Consider the following 20,618-nt stretch of genomic DNA (forward strand, 5'->3'; position numbering starts at 1 on the left):
ACCGCCACCACGGCACGCCGATGCTGCTGGAAGGGGTGAAGTGCATCGGGGCGGAGCTGGAGTACGACTCGGAGCAAAGCGAGTGGCACGGCTTCGACTAGGCCGGGCGCCCCCCCTCCCCCCTCCCTCCCTCCCTCGCGAAACCCCGTCGACTTCCGAGGGTTCTCGGTCCGTAACTACATCTATATTTTCCAGTTCGGCTTGAAAGTTTAAAAAAGCGCCGTCTCAGCTGTTTGCGGGCTGCCAGTCGCAGGGAGTCCGCGCTTCGTTCCAGCCTCATGGAGCTTGTCTTGTGGGTTCGGGTGCTCGGTCTACTCCCCCCACCCTCCCTTTCCTCCCGCCACGGCCAAACCCACACCGCTAGCCCTCTGGCGCAAAGGACGGTTGTGGCTCCAGCCGAGGCACGGGCGGGCCCCCGACCATCTCTTCCGCCTCCAGCCGCCCCTGTGGCGTGCGAGCGTCATGTGAGGGGGGCCGTGCCGAGAGGGACTGTCCCCTGAGCCGAGTCGTGTCCCCTCCTGCTTTAGTGTGGCTCTGTCGTTTGCAAACCTCTCCAAAGTCCCTGCAGCTGCCGTCGGAAGAAGAGAGAGAGCGCGTGCCAAAGAGATCTGCCGCTCCCCGGCTGTGCGGCGCTTCAAGGGTGCCTCAGGAACCTCCGGAGCAGAACAGTCGCCTGGCGCTCTCCCGGGCCGAGGGCAGAACGGATCAGCTCTTCAGCTGTAGAAAAACTGTCTGGGGCAACAGGTGGCCGGAGTTGTGCTGGACACCTCGGAGCCCCCATTGAGCAGTAAAAGGTCGATTCAGGGGGGGGAAATGTGTGTCCCGCTCCAGAGATTTGGGTGAGCAATTAAGAGCTTCCTCGGTTCTTGTAGGGGACGGGCGGGTAGGACTTCTAATATGTAGCTCTTTCTTGTAGCTGCCCCAGTTTCCCGGGGTCAGTTCACGGGGCCACTCTGGCCGGGGCAGGAGACGCCTTTCTTATTACGCCCCACCCTGCCCGGATCCCCAAACTGAACCACAAGAAAATCGGCCGAAGGGGTTCTAATCCACTTTGGGGTTTCGGTCTCAGTTTCTTTGATGTACGTTCCTGTTTCTTTGAGCCCCGCCCCCCGTTCTACATGGTTGATTCAACATGACTTTGCTCTACGGCTGGCATATCCCCCCGTAGATTTAAAATGCAGGGTTTTATGCTGAGCACAAACTGGTGTAATACCACATGCGCCACTAGAGGGAGCAAAGCATGTACAAAAAAGAAAACAACACCAAAGAAGCAGGGGTGTATAAGCAAGGAAAATAAGAATGCAGAAAAGCCCCTAGTCTAAACCTACCTAAGCAGATGACAAGTAACCTGTTTGGACAACCCCTTTTCTCCCCAAAGGGGACGTATCCTGGAACGGGGTGGGGACAACAGTGCCCAGCCTCTGGCCAGGTACTTGTGCTGATTGCTTCCCCATCCAGTTTGTTTAGAAGTGAGGTTTTCCTTAAACGGGGTTCCTGTGGAGGCCTTTTGAGAGATTAACGCGTGATCTCTTTGTCCCAAGCCATACGGTGTCTTGAAATAGGTGTGTACGTGTTTCTCTTTTGTACTGCCGCATCTAAAATTTTTATTTTTCATTCCCCTCCAATCCATCCCAAGCATTTAAAGCCAACACTTCCCATCCCCAGCAGATTGCACACATCCTGGTGGAATTCGGTGGGCTCCCTTGGACTCGAGCCCTGGTCGGCATCTTGAGCAGCGCAACGGGTAGAACAAATGCATGGTGGTGCTCTGCGTTGCCATGTAGGGGATCACATTTTGGAAAATCCCCTTAATGTGGGGGGAAATCCCCGCAAGCAGAATGCTAGCACGTCAGGGAATGAGCTAGCGTAGAATCTTTCTCCCTGATGCGTTAGGAATTCTGCCGTGGGAGTTCTTGCAAAGGTTCTTGGGAGGGAGCTGAAAGTGGTGGAGTCATTTGGTGCAGCCCCTCTAGCCCCTTTCCCCCTGCAGCCATGGAATTAAACTGTGTTATTTTTTCCCCAGTGGGGCGGTTCTCTGAACTTCGCCTGGGCCAAAGGGCCAAATCAAGACCCCAACTTGCTTCCTCTTGGCATTGCTGCCCTGTTGTTTGCCTAAGTGGGGTTTTTTTTCACAGGGGGGGCAGGCGTGGCTAGTTTCCCCCAGGGCTGCTGGAGCCAGGAGGAAAGAAAGCGGAATTTAGAACACCAAAAACACAGGAAATGGTATCCTTATAATAACCCCACTTAATCACCATCAGGACATTTCCTGGGTTTCTATTTTCCAAAATCAGCAGTTCAGCAGTATTATAATTATGTCCAGAATGTTAACCAGGCCTCCTCAATGGCCAGCTTCCTTTTTTTAAAAAGACAGAGTAATCTTCCAGCGGTAGTCAAACGGCAGCCCTCCAGATGTCCATGGACTACAATTCCCATGACCCCCTGCCAGCATTTGCTGGCAGGGGCTCATGGGAATTGTAGTCCATGGACATCTGGAGGGCCGCCGTTTGACTACCCACGCTCTAGCCTCTTTCACGGAAGAGACATGCCTGCAATAAGAGGGCTAGGTATTTGCCAAGAAAGAAACAGGGAACTCAGAGAACCCAAAACACAGATCGTTATATTGTTATAATAATATTCAGTGCCCCGTTTTGGGGAGGAGGGGAAGTGCCCCCTCATTGCCGGTCTCCCACCCACCCAGGCTTGGTTGCAACTGTTCCCCAAATGTTGCAGCCAAGCAGGTCTGGGAAAGAGGGAACAGCCAGAGGAAACCCCCCCAGAGGTGGTCAAAAGAGCCAGGAAGGCGGGATAAACACCGTTTCTCCACAGCATGGACCCTGGCGCAAGCATCCCGTGTGCGAATGGCACCATTTTGTTGCCTTACGTTCCTGAGCGGCCTTGAGGTGGGAGGGGGCTCTGGCCAGCTGATAGCAAATTGGATTGTGAACAGATTCTATCATTTGGGGAGGGGGAGGGCTGATGCCAGCTATACCAGACACTGTGAAACCTGGCACCCCTGGACCAAAGATTCCCCCACGCGGGAGAGCGGGGACAAAGGCTTCCCGTTTTTGCTTTTAACACTACAGCTGCTCACGAAAGGGGGATCCAGCTTGGAGTGACAGAACTAAAGGATTTAGAATCTCCCCCCCCCCCCCGCCGGACATGTCCCTGTAGGGCAAACCCCAACTGCAGAGGGGGCAGCAACTCATAAGAGGAAGGTGGTAACCGTGATCATGCCCTTCTCTTGGGGTTGCTTCCCCAGTCCCCATTGATCTGTGGGTTCTCTAAAATGCAAAGTGGAACACTGCCGGATGGTGAATGTCACACACACACACACACACACCCCTGCCAAAACTCCCAGACCTTTTCTGTTGCTCACAGAAGGAAGGTGGCATGAATGGGGGTGCCCCAGACTCCCCCCCCCCCCCGCTGCTGGTCTCTTAAATGTCTTTTTTGTTTAAAAAAAGGCAGATGGCACCCAGACGAGGAATGTCACTAGTTATAAAAGAAACTTATGGTTTTTAATGTGCCTCTATATAAATATATACATGCAGAAGCGTGTACTTGATTTCTTTCTCTTTTTTTACAAGTAAAAAGGAATACAGAACTTCGCTTGGGAAAAGACGCCTCCTCCGCTCTGTGGCTCCCCAGTAAACCAGGACAAGGCGTCTTCCCAGTTTACAGTTTTGGGGAAAGTCCTTCTTTGGAGTCACTCTGTAGCTCAGTTGCCAACCTCCAGGTGGCACCCAGAGATCTCCCGCCATTGCCATGGGTCTCCAGGCAACAGGAAAAGTGGCTGCGGGGGGGGGGGACTCTCATTGTACCTTGCCGAAAGCCCTTCCCCAAATCCCCCCCCCAGCTTCCATCCCCAAAATCTCCAGGTATTTCCCAATTTAGAACTGGCAACTCTAGGAGAGCACTGGGGATTACCCTTCACTGCTAGAAGCTAATTCTCCCCCCCCCTTCCACCCCCCCCCCCACAACCATCTCCTGGGAGGGAAACCAGACATCTTTCCTTTCCAGCAGACAGCCCCTCTGTCTCCCCACTGGCTCTCCAGCCCCATGTTGGGAACTACGGAGCCCACAGTGATCTTTTTCTCCCAGCACACAGTTGTGTCCTTTTCTTCTCGCACCCCTGGGCTGTTTGGGCCTCTGCACCCCAAGCAGGATAGAAATGGGAAACGGGCACCCCACAAGCCCCACCCATGTCTGTAGCCCGGCAGGGGAGATACGAGGGTCAGCAGGTGCCCACTTCTGCCCCCCACACGAAGGACCACGTGCTCTGCTGCTCCTGCAATGGAGCCGGTTCACCAGGCAGAGCCCAATGATTAGGGATATTTGGGCGTTCACGGTAGGAGGGAAGGTAAGTAAATTCATCTTTCCAACTACCTTCGAAAAAGACACCCCCCCAAAAAAACCCCCAGAAAATGCTATATGGCTATTTCAGCAGGCTGCCTGGTTAAGGAAAGGGGGGGGGGCAGCCAGGAAAGAGGAAGGAGGTGGGTCGGCTCAGGGGAGGGGGCCGTGCCCCTCACTCGGCAGTGCTGTTGGCCTCTGTTTGGAAGGACACGGGAAGGCAGAAGGAGGAAGCGACACACCCCAATTTAGCGGTCGCCCTCCGGCACGTGGCCCAACAGCTCTGGGAGGAGGCTGGCGAGGGGCGGAGGGGCCTCCGCTTGGCCTGCCGAAGGTCCCCGGTTCAGTCCCCGGCCCCTCCAGCTAAAAGGGCCCGGCAGGAGGAGGGGGGAAAGACCCGGGAGGGACGCTGCTGGTCTGAGCAGACAGCACTGGCTGGAGGGGCCAAGAGTCAGATTCAGTCCCCCCCCCCCCACCGGCTTCCTGTGAAATCCAGAGAGGGTCCGTCAGCCTGGGGGCCCCATGAATCCATGCGGCGGTCTAAATGGAAGTGCTGGTCTTGAAGCCCATCTTGGGGTCCCAGCTGCTGAAATGGGTGTGGGGTAGTGATGGCATGACCCCCATGTTTGGGTTGCCTAGGGGAGGGGCCCTGCTGCTCCTCCTCCCCCTCCCGCAGCCGTCCGAGGGGTCAGTTGGAAAGGAAGTCGATGGAGGCCCGCACGGTCTTGGCGGTCCGGACGTCCATGGCGGTCACCTTGATCTCCGTGTCCCCAAACTGCATGCTGGCCCGGATCTCGCGCCGGCTCCTCTTGGGCGAGCCGGGTCCCTCCAGCTCCTCCAAGTCCAGGCTGATGGTCCCGCATTTCCGCACGCCGGGGTCGGTGATGTAGACCACGTCGTCCGTGGCGCAGCAGTAGACGTTGATGATGATCTTGCGCTGTCCGGCCCGCGCGGGGCAGTAGCTCCTCTGCACCACCTCGCCCAGGGCCACTGACTGGTCCACCGAGACGAACTTCTCGAAGACGTCCGTGCACCACTTCTTCCCCTCCTTGACCAGCAGCTTCTCCTGCGGGTGCTTCCCCTCCACAAACTTGTTCAGCACCCCGACGCCGTAGGTCAGGGGCAGGCGCCTCACCCGGACGATGGTCGGGTCCAGGCCAAAGAGCACCGCCCCCTTGAGGATGGTCAGCCCCACGTCCTGAGGGATGATGACCCGGCAGATGCCGCTGAAGGCCGACTGGACGGCGTGCTGCAGGATGGCCGACTCGGCAAAGCCCCCCACCAAGAAGAGGAGCTTGACCCCCTGGACCTCCGGCTTCCGCATCAGCTCATCTGGAAGGGAGGAGGGGGGAGGAGAAGGACTGCTGGGGGTGGGTTGCAAACACCTTCCTCTCCCCACAGCAGACATCCTGTCAGGTAGGGGGGCTGAGAGAACTGCTCTGAATCAACTGGGACTAGCCTAAGGTCCCCCAGCTGGCTGCATCTGGAGAAGTGGGGAATCTTAACTCAGCTCTCCGGATTCAAAGAGGAGCTGGGGGGGGGGTGATTATACTTTGCTTTCCACTTCCTTGCAAACACCTTTCCCTTCCTCTCCCCACAAAGCAGACCCTGTGAGGTAGGTGAGGCGGAGAGGACTATGAGAGAACTGCTCTGTGGGAACAGCTCTAAGAGAACTGTGACTAGCCCAAGCTCGCCCCGCTGGCTGTGGGGGGAGGAGGAGTGGGGAATCCAACCCAGTGCTCCAGGTTAGAGGCTGCTTGTCTTAATACACCATGGCGGCCAAAATCAAAAGGGAAGGGGGGTCTATGGGCGGCAGAGGTGAACTCACACAAACCCATCAAGTTGCTTTATATTGTATCCAGACTGGAAAAATTCAACCAATTGGCTGGAACAAAAATGTAATCTTTTTGGTTATAATTATTCCAATTTATTTCGTAGATATTTAACGTGCAAACATAAACCAAAAGGAGTTCTGGATAAATACAATTTTTTTTTCTTTTTCAAGGGCCCGTTTTCATATTATATCCAGCCCATCATGATCACTGAGAGCCATCTTGGACCACTGGCTAAGACCACTGGCCTCAGATCTGGAGAGCCGGGTTGGATTCCCCACTCCTCCACACCTTGGGCCAGCACAGTTCTCTCCGAGCTCTCAGCCCCACCCCCCTCACAGGGTGTCTGATGTGGGGAGGAGAAGGGAAGGCGACTGTGAGCCACTCGGAGACTCCTTCGGGTAGAGAAAAGGTAAAGGTAAAGGTATCCCCTGTGCAAGCACCAGGTCCTGTCTGACCCTTGGGGTGACGCCCTCCAGCGTTTTCATGGCAGACTCAATATGGGGTGGTTTGCCAGTGCCTTCCCCAGTCATTACCGTTTACCCCCCAGCAAGCTGGGTGCTCATTTCACCGACCTCAGAAGGATGGAAGGCTGAGTCAACCTTGAGCCGGCTGCTGGGATCGAACTCCCAGCCTCATGGGCAAAGCTTTCAGACAGCTGCCTTACCACTCTGCGCCACAAGAGGCTCATTAGGGTAGAGAAAAGCAGAGTACAAAAAACAGCTCTTCTTCTGCATCTCCTCAACAAGATCCTGACAGGCGACGCCAGGGATTGAACCGGGGACCTCCCACAGCCACAAGCACTTTCCTTCTGTGCCCCAGGGCAGGAGGGCTAGGGGCATTCGCTCTGGGGCATGACCCCCACCCCCACGGAAGAGGCTCCCGGGCTCACCGATGTGGTTGATGATCTGGCAGACGGTGGGCTGGAAGAGCTCGTTCATGGCTTCGGAGGAAATGCGGAGCATCCCTTGGGAGGACCACTTCACCAGGTTGACGCTGCGGTCAGGGAGAGGAGGCAGAAGGACACGGCTAAGGGGGGGGGACCCGGCCAGCCTCTCCCCATGTGCCAGCAGCCCTGGGGAGGGGGGCAAAGCAGCAGGACTCGCCCCTGCCCCCCCTGGCATGGTGCCTCTGGGCAAGCCCCCTGGCCTCAAGTAGCCTTTCCACCCGCAGAGGAGAAGGCAGGAAAGGTGGAGAAGCACCGGGGAGAGCAAAGGGGGTTAGCAGCAACCCCCCCACCCCCACCCCATTTTCTCCGTTCCTATTTGTGTCCCAACAAGGACTGGTTTGGGGTTTGGAACCAGGCCCAGACAGACCTGCCACTCTCGGGCTGAGCCGGGCTGGTCCAAAGGACTTTGTTGCCCAAAGCTCTCTGCAAACTGGGTGGGGGAGGGGGGAATTTCTCCCCCCCCCCGATCTCTGGGCCGACCCTGACCCAGGATGCCCCCACCTGCTGCGCTTGAGGGCCGTCTCCACGTTCTGGCCACGGTGCTTGCGGTAGAAGTCCACGAAGGAGAAGGGCAGGGAGATGTTGAGGGGGCTGCTGCGGTGGGGGGCGGCCGTCCGCTTGCGGGCCTCGAAGGCGATGGTCAGGTCGACCCAAGCCGCCGGCCGCTTGGCCTTGAAGGTGGCGATGAAGTCTTCCCCGAAGATCTGGCACAGCAGCTTCTCAAAGGCCAGGTCCACCCCCACGGCCCCGTAGGGACCCCCTGTGAGAGAAGGGGGCAGAGTCAGACAAGCAGGCAGAGCCCCCCCACTCACAGAGATCGGGCTCCGGACACGTGGGAGGGGGTTTCAGGCACAGCTTTAAGTGCTGGGAGAAATGGTGATGCACTCCGAAGTCCTTTCCCCATGGGGAGAGTCACAGTTCTCTTAGGGCTTCCCCACTGCTGCCAGTACAGCTCAACCACAACAGAATGTCCACACGGCAGAAGGTTTTTACACCCTGCTTTTCACTACCCGAAGGAGTCCCAAAGCAGCTTACGAAAACCTTGCCCTTCCGCTCCCCACAGCGGATACTCTGAGAGAGCTGCTCTGGGAGAACTGTGACTGGCGTGATGTTATCCAGCTGATTACATGCGGAGAAGGAGTGCGGAATCAAACCCGGTTCTCCTGATTAGAAATTACCACTCTTCACCATCACACCACGCTGGCCCCCCTCTTCCCAGTTCCTTTGGCGGTGGCTGCCCCTTTTTCGTTTTTAAACCACTAAAAATCATCATTATATTGCTATAACATTGTCGTTGTGTGTCCTGTTCTCTGAATTCCCAGTTCTTGTATTTTTTTTTTTAAGTTAGCTCTCTCGGCCCTTTTGTTCTAGGGATCCTTCCACTGTGGTCTAAAGATTTTTCCTTCTTAAAAAATGAAGACTGGGAATTCTGAGAACTCGGGAGATATTCGTTTATATGGATATTCAATGAGAGCCAGTGGGGGGTCGTGGTTAAGAGCTCTGGCCTCTAATTGCGAGAGAGAGGTTCGATTCCCTGCTCCTCCACATGCAGCCAGCTGGGCGAACTGTTCAGGGGGTTGGACTAAATGAACCCTGAGGTCCCTTCCAGTGCCATGTTTCTCCGTTCTTCATGGGCCCTTGTTCTCATTCCGACAGCACTTTGGTTCTTTGCAAGGGTAAGACAGCAGAAACTTGGACTGGTTGCAACTTGGATTTGGAAAGGCATTTAAAAAATCCCCTTTTGTTGTGGTGAACAGGAATTTCAGGATTTATGGCCAAGGAATGTTGTGAACCTCAGAAATTGGCACTCCTCCCGCCTCCCTCCTCCCTATTTTAGCCCTTCTTGGCTGTTTCAAACTTGGCCACCAGATGGTGCTTCAACATTAAAAAATGGTCTAAAAAGGGACTTGAAGCTGGAGGAAAAAGCCAGGCAAAATTCCTAGCCTTCTTTGTGACAAAACACAACGGTGTTACCCAAGATTTCTGAATCCCAGTGCTGGTGCGGTATTCAGATTTGGAAATACCAGGAAAAGCCAACATGTCCAGGTCTGTTTCACATTCCTCCGGGTGGCTGAGGTCCCAGCGGCTGAAATGGCTCCCTGAAATTCAGCCCCCTTTTCATTTCCACCCCTTCTAAACAGACAGGAGCAAAAGGGACCCCCGAAATGACCTGCAGCCATAACCATCCTCCCTGCGGGCAGGCAGAGTCGGGAACCTTAAGAGACTCACCAGTCAGGAAACACCCACAGCGGCTAGAGCAAACCACCCTTGGCCCCTTTCAGGTGAGAAGGGTCCCTGCCCCAAGGAGCTTGCAGTCTTCCTGCAAGGGGTGAAGAGAATGGGGCAGAGATGCCCAGACCCACCGGATGCTTTGTACAGCTCCTTCAGCGTCCCCTGCGGCTGCTCGATTTGGTGGACGGTCAGGTCCACGGTGCCACCTCCGCAGTCGGCCACGATGTAGCGGTCTCCTGTGGGAACCAGGGGGGGGGGAAGGAGAGTTGGGGGGGGCATGCAGCTGGTGGCCCAGTACTAATGCCAGTCTGCAAAGGGAAAGGCAGTGAGATAGTAGGACTGAACAGATCTAGGTTCAAATCCCTGCTCTACTGTGATGTTCAGTGAATTTCCAACAAAAGGTCTTGTATCAAGGTGGCTCTCCAGATGCCCATGCACTAGAATTCCCATGAGCTGGTTCGGCCCTTTTAGTTCGTGGACTTCTGGGAAGTCACTGTTTGGCCATCTGTGCCTGATACCATCTCCAGACTACAGAGATCTGACCCCTGTGGAGGAAACGCAGTTTTGGAGGGCAAACCATGGGATAGATTCTAGCTCCAATCGCTCCCCAAATTTCCCCCAGGGAAGGCACCAGCCCACTCCAGGAGTTTCCTAGGGCAGAGTTGACGCCATTCTTGGCCAGCCCGGGGAACACCTTGAAAGGGACCGCTGTCTTCATGCACTAAAGAGCGGGAACCGCTACTGACAAACACGGGCCCTTTCCTCATGTCTGAGATGTGGGTCAAGAGGCGACAGGCCCCTCCAGGGCAGCAGCATCTCTCCCTGTCTTTCCCCCCAGCCCCTCTTTTTCACAGCTGGCTCCTGAAAGGTCTGTCCCCCCTCCCAAATTCTGGCAATGTCTCCTGTGGCTGAGGGTGTGCTACCAGAAGGATCTACGCTGCTGTGGGCACGGGGAGCTTCGTCTTTGGGCACAGTCCCCATGCCATCCACAACGGGCTGTTTCACTCCCTGGTGCTTCCAAGATGGATTTTGCACGGCAGAGCGTGGTGTTCAAGCAACATGGAGGGGTGGCTCTTTGGCCCTTGATTTGGGGCCTTTTGGGCAAGATGTCCCTACCTGCACCCCTCAAATGGCAGAGAGAACGCAGTGGGGGAAGAGTTCAAGCTTAGGCATCTCCGGCCACTGAGGTTGCCAGCCTCCAGGTCTATCAGAATGACAATCGATCTCCAGGCTGCAGAGAGCAAAACGGCTGCTTTGGTGTCGTGGGGAAGAGCAGCAGCCTCTAATTCGGGGAACCAGGATTGGTTCTGCTCTCCCCCTTCCCACGCAGCCAGCTGGGTGACCTTGGGCCAGTCCCAGTTCTCTCAGAGCTCTCTCAGCCTCCTCACAGCATGTCTGTTGTAGGGATAGGAAGGGAAAGGTGTTTGCAAGCCACTTTGAGACTCCTTTCGGGTAATAAAAATTAGGGTACAAAAAGCCCAGCTCTTCTTCTTCTTCTTCTTCCACCTGCAAATTCCCAGCCCACGGCTGCACCCCTGCCATCTGCCAGATATTCTGGGTCCCCAGCAAAGCCCCATCAAGAGGGAATTGGGGAAGGCGAACGGGCAGCTTCCCAACCGCGAGGCCCAGTTCCTGGCCCGGCCCTTGGCGGCTTCCTGAAGAGGGACGTCACCTGGGAGAGGCTCCAGGCCTCCTGCCTGGAGTCAACAGGCCTCCTGCCTGACCCCCTCGCAGGGCTGGCTTATCAGATGGAAACCCTCCTCGGGCGGGGCCGGGTCTGTCTGGACTGCCCTCCGAGGAAGGGGGAGGAAAGCATTCAGAGGGCCTGCTTGGGCCTCCGTCAGCTGTGCTGGCTGACACACTCCCCGAGCCAGGCTTCAGCGGGGGGCCCTGCTGGCCTGCAGGAGCAGAGCTGGATTCGAGTCCAGGAGAAGCTCAGAGGCCGACAGGGGAGGGGCTTCCGAGAGTCAAAGCGCCCTCCCTGAGCTGCAAGGGTGGAGTAGCCCTACGGCCCACGCAGAAGGCGGGAAGGGCGGGGCAAAGACACAGGATTGTCCCATCCCTGCACTTCTGTAGAGACGGCTGCCTCCCTGGGACGGCCCATCTTTTCCTCAAGCACATGAAAAGGGCAACTGCCCGAAACGGCTGCAACTTTTGGAAACCTGAGTGTGAAGCGTGAATGCTTTTCAAAAATGGAAATGAGGCCTGGTTATTATTAGGTGGGAGAGGAAGCTGGCCTGGGCCTGGGCCAGGCTGTCTGCTCCCCCCCCTTCCCCCCATTGTTGGGACAGCCGGCCTGCTTTTCCTCCTGGCTGTCATGGCCCAATGCGCCGTCTCTGCTAGGAGCAATGCGCAGCCAGCAGCCGATGATCTCAGCCGCTCTCTGGCTCCGGAAAAGGGGAAGGGGCCCGCCCTTGAGCGAGAGCGGTCTCCCCTCCCTGTCATCTGCCGAGGGGCCGTTTGGGGGCCCGGAAGCCTCCCTGCCAGGAGGAATTCGATACTCCTCTGACACCTCTGCCTCATCGGCCGCCACAAAAGCCTCCTTCCACGGATTCGGCATCCGTATGAATGGTCCGTGGGGCACCTGGACTGGGGCGCAGTGCTGTACCAAAAAAAGGGAAGGCTCCCAATCACGCAGAACGGGAAACTGCTCCCAATCAGATTTTCCACGGAACCTTTGTTCAGACCGATCACTTTGTAGATTATCCATCAGGTTGCAACTGAGCATGTGACGCCCCTCTGGGGTCCCAGCTTATTTTGGCTCATCCATTTCAGGCGTGAGGGCGGATATCGTGGGAAGATGCGCTTCCGGACATCGGTGGCTGCCATCCGCTAAACATAACCTGGCGGGGTTGCTTGGGCTCTCAAAGCTTCCCTGGCACAGGGGAGATTGGCCCCCGGGATGCCCAGATCCGGGTTCAGCGCTCCAGCAGAACAGACAACGGAAGATCTGTTCTCCCCCACTTCTCACACCCCACCCCCCCGTCCCCCAGCACCCCTCAAATCCACCCGGGAAGGAGCCAGGTCCTTTTGTCTGGGACTGGCAGGGGGGTCCCCCACCCAGAGTTCCCCCGTCAGCTCCTACCTGCCTGCATTTCGGCCCAGAGCTCGCCCACCCCGGACTCCACCAGGAAGGTCCTGCTGTGTCTGGAACGGCGCAGCTGTTCTCGGGCTGCAGGGCGAAAAGTCCGGCCGTGAGAAAAGCAAGCAACAGAACCCAGAACAGGGGGAAGCTTCCAGATCGCACAGCATTCTTCCTGGCCCCGGACCCTCGGGAACAAAACCTCCAGACCGTTCTAGGCATGGAGATTCACTGGCCGGTTGCATGTCCATAAAGGCTCCAGGGAAAATTGTAGGAAGCCCCCGAAGGTGAGAGGGAGGGAGGGAGGGAGGGAGGTGGCCGTGATCACATGAAAGCGCTTCTGGAGAACAGCTGAGGGGGTGGCTATGCAGAATGGGAGGGAGTAAATAAAAGCCCCAAGTAGCGCTGCCAACCTCCAGCTGGGGCCTGGAGGTCTCCCAGAATAAAAGCTGTTTTTTGTAGCCTGCTTTTTACTACCTGAAGGAGTCTCAATGCAGCTTACATTCGCCATCCTTTCTACTCCCAACTACCATGTGAGATAGGCTGAGAGAGCTCAGAGAGAGCTGTGACCGGCCCAAGGTCACCCAGCCGACTGCATGTGGAGAAGGAGAGGGGAGTCAGTCCTGGTTCCCCAGATTAGAAGCCACTGCTCTTGTCTACAATACCAAGCTTTCTCTAAAGATGGAATCTGGGGAAGGGAGGGGCCTTGGGGGGGGGCAATGCCACAGAGTCCACCCTCCAGAGCAGCCATGTACTCCAGAACAGATTTTCTGTGGCACCTTGTTTGTGAGTAGTCAGAGCACACCAAGGGCCACCGTCCCCAGAGCCACGGGCCCAAGACTGACCCTGAGGTGAGTCAAGAGGATGCCCAGAAGCAGAGGTAGCCCTGCCCTTCTAAGCTAGGGTCATGTGCACGCAGGGAGCGGCCTCCTACAGAGTCCAGCCCCTGGCCCATGGAGCTCAGGGCCGCCTGCTCCGTTGGGCAGTAGGTCCCCAGGGTCTCAAGCCAAGCTATCTGGGGATGCCAGAAGCTAGGCTGGGGGCATTCTGCATGCCACAATGGCCCTCCCCCTCCAAGCCACAGCCCCCCACAAGGGAAAGCAGGCAAAAATAATCCAGAACCAAGTTTGAGTCCAGGGGCACCTTTAAGATCTGCAAACTGACAGGCCCGTGCTCCCACCGGAGCAATGTGCACAGTGCCACTCCCAGCAATCTCCCCAGCCCCTGAGCACACAGGCTTCGCTCACCCTGGCGGAAGCTGGAGTCGATGGGGAGGTCGGAGGCCAGGCCATTGGCCTGGGGCTTGTAGCTGAGGTCAATCAGCTGGTTCAGACGCAGCTTTCGGCAATAGATGGAGGCGGCTTCGGGCTCCAGGGCGATCAGCAGCTGCTCCGGGTTCTCCGATGGAACCAGCCCGGCCTGGAAGAGAAATGGGCAAGGGGAGGGAGGTGGGAGAGTCCTCAGGTAAGTTAGCCCACCCCCACTAAGGGGGGACCTGGAGATCGCCTGGAATTGCAGCTGATCTCTCTGAGAAAATGGCTGCTTTGGAGTGCAGTTGAGACCGAGAGAGCTCTGGGAGAACTGTGACTGACACAGTCACCCAGCTAGCTGCACGTGGAGAAGGAATGGGACATCGAACCCGATTCTCTAGGCTAGAGGCCGCTGCCCTTGACCCTGCTGGCTCTCATCCCTCATCTCCTTTTGGGAGGAAAGATATCATGAGGTGTCACCGGGCTTGGATCAGGCAGCGGGAACCCCCCTCCATCCCCCAACGTCGGCCAGGGGGCTCTGGCCCCCCTCGTGCACAGCCGCTGTGTCTCTCCTCCACCAGCCGGCCGGCCTGCCCCAGTCCCTCCTGGGCCGCCAGTTCCCACCCGGGCAGGGCTGTGCTTGGCTCCCTGCTGCATCCCGACGCAGAGAAGGGCCAGCCAAGAGGGAATCCAGAAACGGCCGGCCAAGAGCTGCCAAAACCACGGTGGTGGGGGGGGGGCGCCAAGGAGGCGTCTGGCCTCCTGCACCCTTTGGGCAAACGCCAGCCTCTGGTGTGCGGGGAGGGGAAGGCGGGCGGGCCAAGCAAATGGGGGGGGGCACTGCCACGCTCCCTGTGCCCGCAAGCAGAGCGGCATTCCTGGCGCCGGCCGACAGACAGGAAGGAGGGGAGGGGAGGGGAGGGGAGGGGAGGGGAGGGGAGGGGAGGGGAGGGGAGGGGAGGGGAGGGGAGGGGAGGGGGAGCTCAGCTGCCAGCTGCCACCCAGCAAGGCTCTGCGTTCCCAGCCATTCCCTCCGGAGCCCAGAGGGGACCGGCCCACTCTGCTGCTTGCTCAGTCCTCCGGCTAAGGGCTCCTTTTGGCTGCCGACTCCGACTTGGGAAACTCCTTGAGATCTGGGGGGGGGGGGGGACACGCCATAGAGGCCACCCTCTGGCACAGCCGTTTTCTTCACAGGAATGGTTCTCTGTTGCTTGGAGAGCAGGGAGATCTCCAGGCCCCACCAGAAAGCTGGTAAGCCAGCAGGCAGGGCCAGGGCAGGCTGGGGTTCCTTGGCAGGGTTTAATTAATTACTTTGTTTGCATCCCAGCTTCCTCCCCAATTTGGACTCAAGGTGGCCGGCATCATTCCTGCTCCTCCATTTTATCCCCTCAACACCCTTGCGAGGTAGGCTAGGCTGCTTGGTCTCCCTGCTAACTCCCATGGCAGAGTGGGGATTCGAACCCAGGTCCAACGCTCTAATCACTGCACCACAGTGGATCTCAGGGCTGCCTTTGGCCCCAGCAGGTGTTGCTTCTCCCTGCCAGAGCAGCACAGTGGCACAATGGAAGACCCCCGAGAAACCTCATCGTCCAGCCCCCCGGCACTCACCAGATACGCGGCCTCTCTCATGAACTGCTTGGCAGGCTGTTTCCAGATGGCCGGCACGGTGATCACCCATCGGATGGCATCTTTCTCTGGCAGCGACGGGCACTGGTCTTTCAGTTCCTGCAGTGAAAGGAGGGACAGTGGCACCTTGCCAGAGGCACACCGGAGACAGGATGATGGAGGAGGGGACACTTCCTTGGAGACAGCCGCACTAACTGGGTAGGGGGCCAGGCAGCAGTTCGTACTTGAGTACGGACGGGCACAAACCTGAAAATACCAGTTGGGTTTGGGGCATTCCCTCCTCGCTGCCGCTTTGCCCAGAGACCCCCGTCCCAGGAGGGCTGCCTGCCCCGGTCCCTTACCTGCAGGGCTTGCCGCTTGAAGAAGCGGAGGGCGTGGGCAAAGACCTCCCAGGCCAGGACCTTCTTCCCGTTGACGGCTTCCAGCTCCGTCTTCATCGTCAGGTCCTAGGGCCAAGCAAGGAGCAAACAGCTGGTCTGAGGGTTCTTAGCGGGCTTCTGAAGGGCCCCTTCACGAACTAACTTTCAGCAGGGAATGTGCCGGGAAGGGCCCTGAGCCGGCTATGCTGAGAAGGGCCGCGAAGAAATCACAGAAATCACGTTCCTTCGTTTCTCACTCAGTTTCTGCGATCGCCCCTCTCGGCACTGGCACCTCGGAGCAGTTCGGTAAAACAATTCAATAAGCAACCGAACAATTTAAAGCTTAGAAGTCGGACTCCTTAAGAGAATGAAGGCGCTCCGGGTCCCTGGCCAGTGGATTGAAGGGTCAGGCTCTTGCAACCAGCCCCGGAGGGCAGAAGGGTGCAGAGGATAAAAGAAGCCCCAGACACACAACCCAAGCCCAGGCTCTGCGCGTGCTCAGAGGGCAGGTGGGTCCACCTGGAGCTCTCCTGCTACGACAGGGAAAATGACTCCTTGGAGGGTGGGCGTGTTTGGGGGAAAGACTCAACATGGCTGGAAATTGCGGTGGGAGGGAGCATGATGTCACTCTGTGTGTATGGATGTTATTCCCTTGGATGGGATGTCTCTCTTTGGCTTAACCTGGGAGATGCCCTCTGGCCCCTCTCCTCTCCTTTCTCTTTGCCCTCTACCTTCTGCACACGGCCTTCCATGGAGACCCGTGTCTCTCCAGAGGTAGAGGCAATGTCCACAAACTCTCACACACCCGATGCCGGACAAGCTGGCCATTAGCGAGAGGGGGAGGCCTCTTGAGATTTGCCTTCTCTCTCCTTTTGCCTGCAGCCTGAGTCTGAATCAGACCCTCCTTGGATCAGTGCAAGATGACTTGGGAGGAGAGTGGTCAGCGGGCCCCTCCCCTTCAGTGTCCCCCCCCCACCAGGTCCAGCACGCACACCTCCTCTGCTGCCCCCACCCCCCACTTAGGCATCCCCACACCCACCGTTGCAACCCCCCCCGCCCCTTCCCACCATCCCCTCCAGAAAATTAGGACCACCAACGATCTCACTCACGCTGGTGCTGTGAATCTTCATCTTGAACTTTTCCAAGTACAGCCAGCCCCGTGCCTCCTCGGGGTCCAGGTCGTGGTAATAATCTCTAGCCGTGTAGCCGAAGCTGTGGAAGGAGCCTTCGGGGGTCAGCAGGAGGCTGGTGGGGGTCTTCTGGTTGGCGACCCCGGGGTCCCCGCCTTCCCATTTCCTGCAGAGAGGCAACGGGGGTCGTGGTTAGAGCGCTGGAGGAGGATCTGGAGGGCCCAGGGAGGAAGCCCTGCTCTGCCACGGAAGCCTGCTGGGTGACCTTTGGACCACACTCTCGGACTAACCTACCTCACAAGGTTGTTGTGAGGATCAACCGGAGGACAGAGCAAGGTAAGCTACTTTGGGTTTCCACTGGGGAGACGGGCGGAGCATAAATACAGAAAATATCAATGTGTTGGGAGAGGGTAGAAGCAGATGCCTACCTTTGCATCTTAAAAAGGATGTTTGAAAACCATCTTAATACTGGGATGTCTGGTTAACATAATAAAGTTCTGCCCAGTCACAGAAGCGTGAGACCTGAATGCAGCAAATAAATCTCCCCGGAAGGATATTCCCAAGGAAAGAAATTTCAAGGAGATCCTGTTCGCATGCAGGTTGCAGTCAAAAGGAGAGTGAGAAAGAAGCCTAATCTATCCAAAAGGGCCAGCTTGTCCGGCATCGTGTGCGTGGGAGTCTGTGGGCATTGCCACTGCAAGAGAAATCTGCAGAGACATGTGAATCCATGGAAAGCCTTGCAGAGAGAGGGAGAGACAAAGTGGGAGGGAGGGTCAGAGAGCACCCAGATTAAGGTGTCCCATTCAAGGAACATCTATCCACACAGCAGCTACAGCAGAGACCTGCTGAGACGTCTTTCTGCATGGAAGGCCATGTGGAGAAAGGAAGCACCAGAGGGCAGCTCCCAGGTGCAGTCAAAGAGAGGCTTCCCATTCAGGGAGGTGACACCTAGACGCCCACAGAGCGGTGCAGTCCCCCCCCCCCCAGAGTCCAGGCATGCCGCACCGCTCAGTTTGGCTCACTCAGGCTCCCCCGGATCGCAGATACCTCATCATGTGGATGGCCTCAGGGTCGTTGGCAAAGCTGAACGCGTAGCCGCTGGACGTCGTGCCAAAGTCGATGGCCACCACCACGGAGAAGGGAGCGGATCGCTGCGTCCGGATTTCATTCCTCTGGAAACACGAGGCGGAGGGTGTTGATAGGCGGGTGGGACTGGAGAGCCCCCAGAATTACCACTGGCCTCCCGATGACGGAGGTCATCTCCCCTGGGGAGAATGGCTGCTCTGGAGGGAGGACTCTGTGCCCAGGAGGCCCTTCTCCTCCCTACACCTGCCCTCCTCAAGCTCCACCCCGTCCTTCTGCAGGAATTTCCCAAGCTGGAGATGGCAACTCTAAGAGCACAGACTCTGCAGGTTCAGGTGGTGCCGGGATGGGAGACCACCGAGGAAGTCCTGGCGGCTGATGGCCAAGCCCCTCTGCCCGTCTCTTGCCTGGAGGGTTCCCAGAAGCCGGGGGTGGACATGTGGCCCTTCCCCCCCCCCCAAGCAGAAGGCCCTTTCGGAGCAGGCCGAGCAGGTCCCCAACCACGGAGGACCAAATTCCGGGAAAGCTGCAGCCTGTTCTCTTTGGTTATTTCCCTCAGACGTTGGCCTGCCACCCCCCAAAACTAGTTCATGACACCAGCAGATCAATAACAATTAGCCAAGCCAAAAGCACAAGTCTCTGCTTTTGGCCCCTAGCAGTCAACTGAACTGCCCCGGGCTTTCTTCCCTTGTCATAACTTTATGGTGGCTGCTTTCTTTTGTTTTTAAATCCCTTCCTGCAAGAAAGTCACCCCAGGAGATGAGGTTGTCCCTCAAGGCCAGACTGTACTCGGGGGGGGGGGTTGGAGCTTCCAAAGAAACATTTCTGAAAGTGGGAGTTGCACTGCCACTTTTCCCACTGAAAGCAGAAGTAGCCAAAACCTCAGCTAGCTGGCATGCGGCCCCAAACGGCGGCAGAGAGACAGCCTGTGTGTGTGTTCTAGCAAGCTCTTCTACCCCCTGGACACGCCTCAGTTCTGGCTCTCAGGAGGGACTGGCCCATCCGTTCTTACAAGGCCTGGCTTCCTTTTGCGCTTACCGGTGACTGGGACGGGGTGAGCGGGGCGATGCTGCAGCTTTCATTGTGGAGTCTGGGAGAGCCTGACGGAGACGGGGTGCGGGAGCGCTCTCCGTTAGTGCCTGGCGGGGAAGAAAGCAAAGACAGCCTCATCACCAAGAATTCTCTTCCTTGCCCAGGACAAGTGCAAATCCCCTCCAGGCGTCTACAAATGGAAGATCCCATCCCGGGGAGTGAGTTCCAGTTCTGCGTCTTCTCTCAGCTATTGGGAGCACACCCAGAGTTCACACAAGCAGGAAAGAGCCTTGTGGACGGGTGATCTTATTTGCGAGACGGAGTGCATGGTCAGACGTATTCCCTCCTTCCCACACAAGATGCCACCCAGACATGGAGGGGGGAGAAGATAGACCAGGACGAGCTCTGGAGTTCATGGGGTGCCCTTGGGTCAGTCCTGAGCTCTCCGTGGAGCCTACCCTGCAGGGGCATTGTGTGGATAATATGGAGGAGAGGCCAATGGTGTCAGGTGCTTTAGAATCTCCACTGGGGAGAAAGGCAGGATTAAAATGAAACAAATCGGCTAGTAACGCTGAAACCCGTTCACTGAAATGCCACAGTTAATTACTCTCTGCCCAAACCGCTCCACCAATGTCCACGGGACTGGCATTCTAGGGCCGCCCACGGAAGGTTGCCTGCCAAAACCTAATTGCCTGTCAGAACTGCAGGGTTGCAAAAGCCCCTTCCAAGCCCAAGAGGCAGACGGGAGGACTCGCGGAGGGCCCTCTGTCCTTATTCCCAGTAAGAAATGGAATAATGAGAATAGCAGATGGCACAGTGACATGCCAAATCCCGGAGAAGGTCATAGAAGATTTGGAATGGTGGATTGGAGGGCCATTCTCTGGGGAGAGGAAATCGCCCCACTTCCAAGGAGACGCTGTAAAGATGCCCCCATGTTGGAGCAGAGAGGGAGAGGAATGGCTGCGTCTCGGTTAATTGCTCTCACCATTCCTCAATTAAGGAGACCTCTGCCCATCAATCTCCGGTTTTGACAGATTTATTTCCTTCGCTATGCCCCCCCACCCCGCCCCCAGTAAGCCTTATAACCTTCTAAACTAAGTTTGAGTGCAGGGGCACCTTTGAGACGGACCACGTTTTGTGCCCATGCCTCATGATGAAGAAGCAGGAGGAGGAGGAGGAGGAGGAGCATGAGATGGTGCTTCTCCCGCCAGGCTTATGGCTGAGGCCAGAGCAGTTCCCGTGTTGTCAGCTGAGGATCTCTAGCTGAAACCAACCAAGTCCCTCGCCCCCAGAGAGACAGTGATAGACCCTTGCTGAACAGGGGAGGAGAAATCTTGAATCAATGAATGAATGAAAAAAAAATGAAATGAACGCTCAAGGAAGTCCATAGCGTTCTCCATCACAACAACCCTACAAGGTAGGATATGCCGAGAGAGAGAGAGAGAGAGAGAGAGAGAGAGAGAGAGAGAGAGAGAGAGAGAGAGAGAGAGAGAGAGATTAGCCCAAGGCTTCACGGAGGTGGGGGGGGACACCGTCATTATAACCAAAGGTGTCTACAGGAGCCTGCTGGATTGCGTCTCCCATTTTTGAGAGAGGAGGGGTCCTTTCAGAAGGGGGGCTAGGGGCAATTCCTGGGGGGAGGGGCAGACCTCCCTCTGTCTTCTCCATGATTGTGGCACTCTGGAGTTCG

The 20,618-nt window shown here is 57.0% G+C and overlaps 2 protein-coding genes across 8 annotated transcripts in view; one reads left to right on the forward strand and one right to left on the reverse strand.

Annotated features, from left to right (window-relative positions):
* Nucleotides 1-3,565, forward strand: part of ADISSP (adipose secreted signaling protein) — a 47,942-nt gene extending 44,377 nt beyond the window's left edge. For all 3 annotated transcript variants that reach the window (XM_077301312.1, XM_077301314.1, XM_077301313.1), the window contains exon 6: nucleotides 1-3,565. In XM_077301312.1, coding sequence (XP_077157427.1) covers nucleotides 1-101 — 101 coding nt within the window. In that variant the 3' untranslated portion in view covers nucleotides 102-3,565.
* Nucleotides 3,490-20,618, reverse strand: part of HSPA12B (heat shock protein family A (Hsp70) member 12B) — a 26,406-nt gene continuing 9,277 nt past the window's right edge. For 4 of the 5 annotated variants that reach the window (XM_077301308.1, XM_077301311.1, XM_077301307.1 and 1 more), the window contains 11 exons: nucleotides 18,935-19,035; nucleotides 17,861-17,985; nucleotides 16,793-16,979; nucleotides 15,666-15,770; nucleotides 15,307-15,423; nucleotides 13,696-13,867; nucleotides 12,452-12,538; nucleotides 9,498-9,602; nucleotides 7,636-7,894; nucleotides 7,078-7,181; nucleotides 3,490-5,685 (listed from right to left, as the gene is read on the reverse strand). In XM_077301308.1, coding sequence (XP_077157423.1) covers nucleotides 5,042-5,685; nucleotides 7,078-7,181; nucleotides 7,636-7,894; nucleotides 9,498-9,602; nucleotides 12,452-12,538; nucleotides 13,696-13,867; nucleotides 15,307-15,423; nucleotides 15,666-15,770; nucleotides 16,793-16,979; nucleotides 17,861-17,985; nucleotides 18,935-19,035 — 2,006 coding nt within the window. In that variant the 3' untranslated portion in view covers nucleotides 3,490-5,041. The remainder of the gene's footprint in view (nucleotides 5,686-7,077; nucleotides 7,182-7,635; nucleotides 7,895-9,497; nucleotides 9,603-12,451; nucleotides 12,539-13,695; nucleotides 13,868-15,306; nucleotides 15,424-15,665; nucleotides 15,771-16,792; nucleotides 16,980-17,860; nucleotides 17,986-18,934; nucleotides 19,036-20,618) is intronic. The other variant, XM_077301310.1, reaches the window with a different exon arrangement.

This window comes from Paroedura picta, chromosome 10, assembly GCF_049243985.1.
Source record: "Paroedura picta isolate Pp20150507F chromosome 10, Ppicta_v3.0, whole genome shotgun sequence".
Taxonomy (NCBI): Eukaryota; Metazoa; Chordata; class Lepidosauria; order Squamata; family Gekkonidae; genus Paroedura; species Paroedura picta.